This window comes from Fulmarus glacialis, unplaced genomic scaffold, assembly GCF_000690835.1.
Source record: "Fulmarus glacialis isolate BGI_N327 unplaced genomic scaffold, ASM69083v1 scaffold8981, whole genome shotgun sequence".
Lineage (NCBI taxonomy): Eukaryota > Metazoa > Chordata > Aves > Procellariiformes > Procellariidae > Fulmarus > Fulmarus glacialis.
This window is the reverse complement of record NW_009193367.1, coordinates 68,295-78,840: the sequence shown is the minus strand read 5'-3', so window position 1 is coordinate 78,840 and position 10,546 is coordinate 68,295. Positions and strand designations below refer to the sequence as shown.

The following is a 10,546-nucleotide window of genomic DNA, read 5'->3' as shown; positions in this document are numbered from 1 at the left end:
TATATTTACATTATATATAAATATATATAATATATACTTACCAGTTTACTCCTCTGTAAGATGTGGCAGAGAACAAACTGGTAATATCATGTCACTGACGTCAATGAGAGCTGTAATACTTTCACCAACATTTAACAGGGAAAATTTAAACCATTCGTTTCTTTCTTTAAAAAAAATTTGTAAATTAAAAATTTAAAAACATTACTAAGAGTAAATGGCTAAGAAAAGTGAAAGTTATGGCTGAATTCCCTTTTGATCTCGTAATGTTTATAAGCTTCTCAAACTGAGCCGCGTGGTTACGTGGTTTCAGTAGAGAAGCCCTCCAGCAAAACAGCTTTGCTTCTGCGGTCATGCGTTACCCCCCATCTTTTCCTCAAACTTTGGCAGAGGAGACACTAGAAATCTGGTTATCTCAGTCCCGTAATGCTTTCCTCTGGAAAGAAAAGGCCTATCTGCGTGGCAATTACAAGTCAATCCCCAAATCTAGCTAGCTCGAGCTACACCACCACAGCGGGTGAAGCGGCACGAGCCTGCAGCTGCCCCCTCGAGCACGGCATCGGGCACTTGGCAACCCAACTGCTGCTGCTGCAACTGCTCTGAGTTAAGTGAGGTTAAAGTTAATTCAGGTGTAAGTCCCGAGGGGCTGCAATTACAACTTTAAGTGTGGTATAGCCACATCCCTAACTTCTTTACTGCTCCATGAGGTGGAGGCAGCTTTCCCCCCGCAGTCTCACCCAGCTACAACTGGGATGTGATCTCCTCCCCTCCCTCCCTGCTCCTTTGGCGGTGAGATCACGCAACAGCACCCATCAGTCCTGCACCTCTTTGCCTACACAGCTACTGCTGCCAATGTCCGACCAGGCCCCTTTTTTCTTCAAGTCTATAGTCAAAAGGCCTAGCTGAAACTTCAGTCCCCTGAGTTTGCAGAGCTATCTTTGAAGCTTCCACTCCCACAGACTGAGGAAGCATATTGGGGACAGCTGAAACGCATATCCTAGTAGTAAACATCTACTGAACCAAGGAGACAGGAGTTGCTGAGAATATCAAGCGTTACCTAACAGATGACCTTGGTTTGTCATTCATCTACAGGGACTGGTGGAAATCAAGGATCTTTGAGGTGCTTGGGAAACGTGGCCAGCCCTACTGGTCCTTCTGCTGGTGCAGCAAACACAGCTCCCTTTTCTGATGGAACAACTGAGAGGGAAAAGTCCCCAAGGAGAATGATGGCCATTTCTTTTTATTCACCCATGCTACAAGATAAATGATGAAAAAGGCTTATGCCCTCAGGTTTAAAGGCTGTAAATGTGGATGGGGTAGATTTTAAAGAAGACCTTCTTTCCCTAGGGAGGGGTAACATGAGTGATACTGGAGAATTTCACATAAAGACTGTTGCCCTCTTAGCAGCCGTCTGAAAAGCATTCAGCTGGCATGCCCTACCCTCTTCTCAAGGGCCTCATGGTTTGTTACATGCTGCTTGAGATTGCAACATCTACAAGAGGTAAGATTCTTCCATGAACAGCATGTCCTAAACTTAGATTCTTGTGTATTATAGTTTACTGACGTCTGTGAGAATGGTAATACCCTTTCATTACCATCACCTAAAAAGAAAGCTAAATCATTAACTGGTGAAACTGTTAACATTTTAACTTAAATGTTTTATAAAACTTTAAAAACTAAATATTCAAAAGTATATATTATAGCAATAGACTACCATAGAATAAATACATAGGTAAGCACACTCCTAGACTCCAATACTACTTTTTGTTAGGGTCAGACTCTCCTCCCTACTTTTCATCTTGTTTTGATGAAGTTTTTCCAACCAGATTATTTCACATCCGTTCAAGCTGCAGTTTTCTGTGGAGCCCTTCACGTAAATTATAGCCCTGTATTTACTCCGGGGACCATCTATTATTCTATATTGTATATATTTCCTAGCTATATACATGTTGTTTCAAGAAAAATAATCAATTAAGACTTTAAGAGACATTTAATGGATGGATCAAATACCATCTTTTTAATATTTCTGCTGGGTTGACTCATATAAAAAGAATTCAGTTCCACTGTCAATCCAAAATATACTTTATCTCATTAATGATTATTCTATGAGACATCTGAATTGTCATTGGGCCACTTATAAATGCAGTATTAAAGACAAACAAAATTTTATTTTTATATTATACTTCAGACAATGACATTTAAAATGATATTAGATTTGTGTGAAGGTTTTAAAATATAAATCTTCTTTGTACAGCCCATTAATATATTACGCTTCACCCAAATAACATAAAAATATATCTTTAAATCGCTCTGTTATTTCTCATATAAACCAGGGGGAATGTTTTATAATCGGACACTGACAAATATTTGTGTTCCCTAAAAGAAGGTATTCCCCAGGGGGGTAAAACAGAATAGCGGTGCATTTTCCAGCTGGCAGACAGGAGCAGTCCCTTTCAGTAGGGACCACACTGGAAAGAAGGGAAACTGCCCCCAGGCAGGGGGCAGAGGACAAGAGCGGGGCAACAGCTCGCTCTGCCTCGGCAAGCCAGCCGTCTGGGAAAAGGATCTCCGAAACCAAACCAGAAAGGAAAAGAGCAAAATGCCCCATCACTCATCTCCACTATGCAAACATGAGATGGACAGAAAGAGCAGTTTTGTCATGTCATCGGCTCTGAACAGTGAAAATGGTCGAAATTAAAACCAAATGTAGCTTTCATTATCTGTGCAAGCCAACTTCTTAGCTGTTTGCTAATAGCATAGGGGATTATCAGTGAAATTAGAAGCTACAGAGAACATTTTTTTTCAGGGGAGGAAAAAGTTCAGCAAAACGTATGGTTGCCAATAATGCATACAATTTAGAGGAACTAGATTTTGTCCTCCTCCTCCCCCATGAGAAATAAGGGCTGCAAATGGAGTTAACACTGACAGCGTTAACAGGAAAGCAGGGCTGCGCAGCTCTTCCCCAGCCAGCAATTCTTTTAAGGTGTCTCAGCCTTGACCGCAATTTTGTTACTCCCATCTCAGGCTGATATTGCCAGATGTTACAAATCACAGCACAGGTGGGGATTGAGGAAAAGGGCAGAGGAGGACTTCTCAGACATGTCCCACTATCCATTACAGAACATGACAAAACCACAATTTTATCCTCAGTGCAACCTGAAAAATTATTCTAAAACCAGATTTTCTGCAGTGAAAGGGTAGTGCATTAAACCATGCATCAGCTGCTCAGAGAGTAATAAATATTGGCAGAATATGGATTCCTTTCCCTGGTTGTAGGAAGAGGCCAACACATTTTTCATTAAAATCCTATACCATCTTTGAGTGGAAGTTTGATGTGCTGCTTTAGCGCAGTTGATATTCTTCTGCAGAGGAAGCAGGATGGTGCGAAACAGACAATTCTGCTCATCCGCTTCACAAACTTTCCACCATTTTCCTCACCAAATATATGTACTAAGCTTTCTTAATCACACTACTCCAAGAGGCATTTTGGCTTTTCCCTTTTAAGCAGGGAAGTCACAGGAATGCGCCGAGAAAAAGACTCATGCAGTACCTGCATGGCCTATGAAAATCTGCCTTTTGTATAAAAACCCACAAAAACCCCTTTATCGTTAACTAGTAACTTGTAACTATGGCTAAGGACTCTGAGGAGGGCATTTGTCAAGAGCAGGGGAAGGAAGAAAAACAGATTTTACACCACTATTCTGGCAGGACCACAAAACAAGATTTAAAAATAACAATAAAAATTTTGGAAGCACTAAAAAATACATTTCAGTGCATTTCAATTATTAACACTGACACAGGTTTTCCAATATGATGAGCTAATACCTTGGACGGACTGCTCCATTCCTTAAGTTATTCTTAAAATGTCACAAAACGTATTAAACATTCAGAAAAAAAAAAGTACACTGTCTATGCTCAGGCTTCCAAAAAATAAGGATTATTTTACAGGGAGGGAGGAAACGCAGCATTACCACCACCTAGGCTGTACGCTTACACGTTATGTTATACGAAAAACTTGCAGATCCAAATAAGACTCTGATCAAAGATTACTCATAACTTAATCTGATGCATACAGAAATGTCTTGTACAAATTACAACCTTTCTAGTTTCCTTGTGACAATCTATTGTAAAGCAAATTTTATCTACATGTATTTTAAATAACATCACCAGAAAAATAAAAAGTTTATCAAATGAAAACATGTTTCAATTAGACCATGCTTTTCTAAAATCATGCTCAATTTATACAGTAGTCAAGTTCGTACTCATTTTTATTTTTTCTTTTTCTTTTTTTTTTAAACAAAGATTCAAAACCACTGATTGTAAACTCATTGAGGAGACTGTAGTTTATTCTGGCTCTTTTTTGATTGTTAGCACTTTTTCCAGAAGTCCATGCACTTCTCCATTCACACCATGTTGATGAGAGGTCTTACTCCCCATATGGCTGTTGTAAGGGCTTCTTAAGTTACTAAAAGGAGTTTTAAGCTCTGCATCAGATGTCAACTCCTCTTTGATTGTAACATGAGTTGAACTATCAGTAAATGAAGGTTCATTCCAGATTTCTTTGTCATGTGCTTCTTGGCTACTAACAGAGTTGCCACCTTTCTGTAACATGTAGTACAATATTGGATTGGTTTTGGTCAGTCTCGGGGAGTCTTTTTCATAATCATTCTTGTCCATACCTGTGATCACCCATCTGATGGGCCCTTTTTCACTGGGCATGGGACACATGCTAAACTGGTCGGACTCGAGTCTAGATACTGTACTCCCCAAATGTTCAGGGAAGGGGGAACTGGCAGGACTTTTTACTGCTACAGGATACTGAAATGTTCTGTGATCTACACAATTGTTCTGTTGCACAGGGCTTCCCATTAATGCATTTACTGAAGAAATGCTGAATTCAGGTTTATTCATTGTTGCACTGGTTTTGTTTCCTTTTTTCTTGCCCTCCACTAGTATGTTACTCCTATGTTGTGACAGATCTCTCTCACAGTTTTCGGAGAGAAGCAGCTGTTTCAACACATTAAAGCCTTTACTATCTCTAGACCAACTCCTATTTTCACTTTCATTATTTGAACCATGACTTAGAGCATATTTAAATTCAGCATCACTTCTGCTGAATTTCAGTTCTTGCTGGTTAAGCAAAGGCCCATACAGTGCCTCGGTAGGAGAAGCGTGATTGTTTGCAGCATCAGACACATTACTTTTCATCTTTTTTAATGGACTTTCCAAAGGCTCAGCATGAAGCTTCCTCTTCTTCGGTACTGTGCAAAGACTCTTTGATTCAAGGTGTGTCAGCTCATTGTTTCGGTGACTTCTGTCCAGCTCATCTGCAGGGTAACTGTCTTGATTCTGTCTCAGCAACCTACTTAGCAGGCCGTTTTTGGAAAAAGAGAAATCTTGAGGTGAAAGAGGCTCAGATTTCAACTCCTCAGATGCTGGAGAAGCAGCTGTGTTTCTCTGCAGTGAATGAACAAATCCTTGAAATCTGTTACCCTTGCACTCTCTTACTTGTTGTGCATTTGAATTATAAGGAACATTTGATTCTTCAGATGGTTCAGTTTTTATTTTCACCGTCAATATTTGCTCATTCAAAGCCTTATCTGTCTGTTCTTGAGAACTTTCATCTCTTAAAAGCATCCTCTCTTTCTTTTCACTTTTACCTTTATTGGGAGTTCCCAGAAGCAGCTGAAGGACAGTGCGCCTTTCAAGAAGATTTTCTATTTCCGAACCTGGAAGTCCTTGTTCAGCGGGCGCAGGCTGACAACTGAATATTTTGTTATTCTCTTCATGGGTACTCAATTTATTCGTAAGCAGAGGGCTGTTCAACCTATCAATCAAGCCAACAGGTTTTTCTGTGTTCCCCGCTAGCAGCTGTTTGCTAGCTCTTTGTTCTTCACTTGACATGGAAGTCTGCATGCCACACTGGGCGAGGTTCTGCAACAGCTTGCTGGCACTGAAAGCTGAAGAGTTCTGGGGACTATCGTTCCTGCTCAGCTTTGCTCCTTGAATTTCTTTGCTTTTAGAAAGGTCTATCAAATGTTTAGATGCAGGATTCACCAGCCTGTCTGGCTGGATGCTGCAGGCATACGGTGGCGAGCTACGCTTCATGGCTAATGATTGGTGCGAGAGGTTTATAGGAGAGTCTGCTTTTGCAGAAGCCAGCAAAGGTGGAGTGCTTAATGGAGTCATTCGATTTGCACTGGGACTGTCAGTAACAGGAGTCCTTTTACCAGTCTGTACAGTGAATTTTGCCACATCAGCTACACTGTGTGGTCCCTGAGGGTCATTGCTCTTGTCTACCTTTTCTTCACTCTTATGCCCAAGTAACAATTGAAGTAGTGTTACTTTCTGATGGGGATTCAGCTTAGAAGCTTTCGGAGTGTCTTTGTCTTCCTTGTTCTCTGGACAGGAAACTTTTGGATCCCAGTTATGAAGCAAGGACTGAGTCAGGTTATCCAGTGATGCAGGTGGACCTGCATCTGGTTTATCTGTCCTCTGTTTAAAGGATAGGTCTATAGGAAGACAGTTAGAATGGGAACTTTCATCATCACTGCTGTCATCTTCTGTAAAACTAGGATTGTTGTCTGAATACTCATCAATAGTTGTTGGTGTGCTGCTGTCTTCAAAAATGCTGGCTCTCTCGCTCTGTTCATGCCCTTTTACATGTTTGGTGGTATTCTGGCTTTTCAGCAGATGCAAGAGCAGACTGTTGCTGGGAGAGGTTTTCAGGTTACTCCTTTCCAAAGTACTTTTGTATCCCACATTTTTGGGAGGCGAATGCATGATTCCCACTGAACTCTGAAATGGTGCCATATTGCTTTTGCTAGATACTGTTTTGGTTGATGATCCTGTTTGACCATTGAGATGGCTTGTCATTCCTTTTGCTAAACCGAATTGGCCAATATCTTTCTGAGTGCTTTCTTGTAATCTGGCCATAGCTGCAAGTCTCTCACTTGCTATTTGATTTGCATTTTGTGCTTTTAAAGCATGTTCCCTGGAGTACTGCTGCAAGTGCGCTTCACTTGAAAGGAGTAAAGCTAGCTGGCTGCATGCTACGCTGGGCTTCGGTGAAGCAGCAGGACTAGATCGTTTCTCTACCATGCTTGCAACAGCTTGTAATCTTGCAGCACATGACAGTGGCTCATTTATCACTTTAGGTCCGTTCTGCACTGCATGAGGAGATTCTATAAATCTCTCTTTGGGCAGGTTCTTTGTTATATCAGGCAGGCTGTTGTCCAGCTTCTGATCTTTTGCTTTGCTCTTCTTCAGTAGAGTCTTCAGGTGACTGGATGCTACACCATAGCACCTTAAATCTTTCTCCACTTGTAAAGAATCATGGCTAAGGGAATATCCTTGCTCCTTAAGGCTCTGCCTAATCTGCTGTGACAGAGCAACACTCTGCAGCCTAGAGCTGAATGACTGAAGCAAAGAGGCAAGTAATGTGCTATCCTGTTTGCCTTTAGGCACATTTTCAACCATGCCAGCTAACAAGGCTTCTTTTTTTCCATCTAAATCCACAATGGAATCAGACAACCGCCTTCTCTTTGCTGCATTCCAGTCTTCAGAAGACTGCAACAGTCTTGCTTTTTTGAGGTGCAGCATGCCAGATCCCTGATAAGTATTTGTGTTAAGAACTGGACCATTACTTTGACAGCTGGGAAATATATTTCCAGAAATCTTAAGGTTTTGATCCTCTCCACTATGCCCAGTAGACTTTTTGTCAACTGCAGTACCTGAGCCTCCTGCTGCTTGATGCATTAGTAATCCCTCTAAGTAAGTTAGAACAACAGAATCCTGGTGCATCTCAGAGCCAAGCTCTTCTCCATGAGTCATGTTCAATAAAAGTTTCCAAAAAGGCTCTGGTTCTGTTCACTTCAAAGACTAGTTTTGCTGTAGCTGAATCGAGATGCAGAGTTAAGAAATAACAGGTAGATGTCTATAGCGTTTTCGCACAGACTTTCAGAAACAATACAAAATGTCATATTCCAAGCAGGCTTCTTCCAGTGTATACTGTTCGATGAGCCAGGTTTCCAATCATATCAATCTGCTGATATCTAGAATATTTATGAAAGATGTCTAGGAGGAGCACTCAAAACATGGTTCCACAGTCATAAAGTTCCATTAAGTATTTGCCGCCTTCTTTCTCCAGGAAGCCAGCTTGTTTTTCATCTTTTTCCATCTCCACCAAGCACATAAAATTCCTAAGTGAAAAAAAACAAAACAAAAAACAAAACAAAAAAACAAGTCGTCAAGAAAGAAAATATTTAGGATAAGATCTAATTGCATATGTCTTTTTTTCTTTTTCTTTTTTTTTCAAAAACACATTGTCTTAGACAGAGATTCAGGATATATAAGCAATAACCGCATTCCAGAAGAAATTAAAAGTCAAGTAATGGACAAAGTACGGTAACTAATTTAAGAACTTTGTGAAAAGAATTCCGAGACAGAAAATTTTATACAAAAATTAAGCTTAACTATCATAAGCTTAGCTACTGAAAGTGTTCATTGAATTTCTCTATCCTACAGCTCAAAATAAGGATTAGCAACCATGAAAGGAAAATCTTAAAGCACTCTAAATATAGTTTTAAAAAAATTACATTTGATTTTACTTCACAGTTGCATCAACCTTTCTTCTTCTTATGTAAATACACAGGACATGCAGACTATCACTCTAAAAGAGAATTAATGGGAAAAGGCACGCCTAAAGTCAATGTTTAGGTTCACGTTGAATTTGTCTTCAAATAACAGAATAAGTAGCATCACATATGAGAACATTTTTGTTTGGCAGGTAGATGATACCGCTAAAACGAGAAACCAAGTTGCCACTGCTCTCCAGGACTATCTAGTAATGCAAAATCCAGTATGATAGCACAACAGGGAGGAAATCTGTTGTTCTTACAACGCCCAACTACCACAAGTCAGTAGAAGAGTCATGTGATAGGAATGGTGAAAATATTATATCAGTATGTTCCTGATATAATATAAATCCTGATATAAAAATCCTCCCTTCACTGAAGGATTTTTACCTCTATTCTTTCCATGTAGTAAACATATAATGGTAAAAAAAAAACCAACTCAGGTCTTCCTTGAAGTCTTATTATTTTCAAAAAGTGTAGAACATCTCTACTTAATACTTCCTTGGATGAGGCAGTATGATATAAAAAGCAATTTTAAAAAGCTCAACAGTGGCTTTTATGCTAGATGCATCTCTTCAGGTTTAGTTATATTACTGGTCAATGATAGCATGAACAGTTCAAACAGTCAACACAGTTCAATATTGAGGTCATTACATCACACACGCCTACTCCTTCACTCATTCCTTTCTAAACTGGCATAAATATTCAACATGAGCAAAGCTAAGTGTCTTTCCACATATCTAACTCTGCAATTCGCTTTCACAGACTAAAAGCCCATTGAAAACTTGTATTTACAAGTTTAAAAAGGATCTACACGGATGAAATCCTTGCCTCCTTAAAGTGAATGAATATTTTATGATTGATTTCCCAGAGGCTATTTTTTAATGCAAAAGCTACAGGCAACTACAAGTCAGGAAAATATCAGATCTGAAAAAAGTAAGGAATCAGAAGAACAACTAAATAGCCGTAATGTTAACAGCCCATATATCCCCCTGTGCAAATACTCCCTTATTAGATTTTAAGTAATTTAGAGAAACTCTAAAAACTGAACTATCTCAAAAAACAGAATTAAGATACCAGCGATGCATTATAGTGTAAATGTATATACCCACGTATCTAAATACCAAATGAGAAGTGAGTAGCACTTGATACCCTGTGTTTTGTGTTTAAGAGAATAAAATTGAAATTTTTTCAAGATTTCTTACTATCTGATAAAAGCAAGCCTTGCAGGTCACCTTTAAGATAAAGTACCAAACAAATGCACCATTAAGCCAATATTCAGTAAAACTTTACTCATTACAGCTCTAGGTAATTAAAAAAAGATAATGCATTTATGCAAATCCCTTGAGTACTCAAAAAGCCTGTTGCAGATGACGACACTTGTAGCCAGTACAGTTTACATAAAAAAACTACTCTAAGAACTGTTTTGCCACCTTTTTTTTTTTTTTTAGTTACTCAGTGCTAAGGAAATATTGATAATTTTACAGAAATCGGGTTGATGCAAAGGAGCCTTCATTAAAGAGAAAGAAATCTGTAAAGCACTTAACACATAAGGAATGGGACATCACCGATCCTTCTAAAGAGCCTGTTCTGATCTAGTGCTGCAACAGGTATTACAGCGTTATAAAATCTTACATGACCTAATGTACAATACACAAATGTGATGAAGTGATCTGTCAAGAACTGAAATTACATTTTTAAAAAACGTCTCTAAACCTACACCTTATTTGTGATGGAAAGCCAGGTAGTAAATTCCAGGGTTTGAAGGCAATCTCGTAACTAAGCATTTCCAGCGAGTTTTGAACTGAGCATGCTTTTCTTCCACTATCTGAAGTGTGGTCATGTGGAAACTGAACCAGCTTTGGAAATTAGTATTTAGCTGGACACTAAGATAAGCATTCAGCAACCTTTTA

The 10,546-nt window shown here is 39.3% G+C and overlaps 1 protein-coding gene across 1 annotated transcript; it reads right to left on the bottom strand.

Moving 5' to 3' along the window:
* Positions 1-4,325: 4,325 nt before the first annotated feature.
* Positions 4,326-7,830, bottom strand: NRIP1 (nuclear receptor interacting protein 1). Its single transcript, XM_009587415.1, has one exon. The coding sequence runs from the start codon at positions 7,828-7,830 to the stop codon at positions 4,342-4,344; it is 3,489 nt and encodes a 1,162-aa protein (XP_009585710.1). The 3' UTR covers positions 4,326-4,341.
* Positions 7,831-10,546: the final 2,716 nt, after the last annotated feature.

Bases quoted from the DNA above. Each gene is read 5' to 3' on its own strand.
- NRIP1 (XM_009587415.1), bottom strand. From the start codon at position 7,830: ATGACTCATGGAGAAGAGCTTGGCTCTGAGATGCACCAGGATTCTGTT.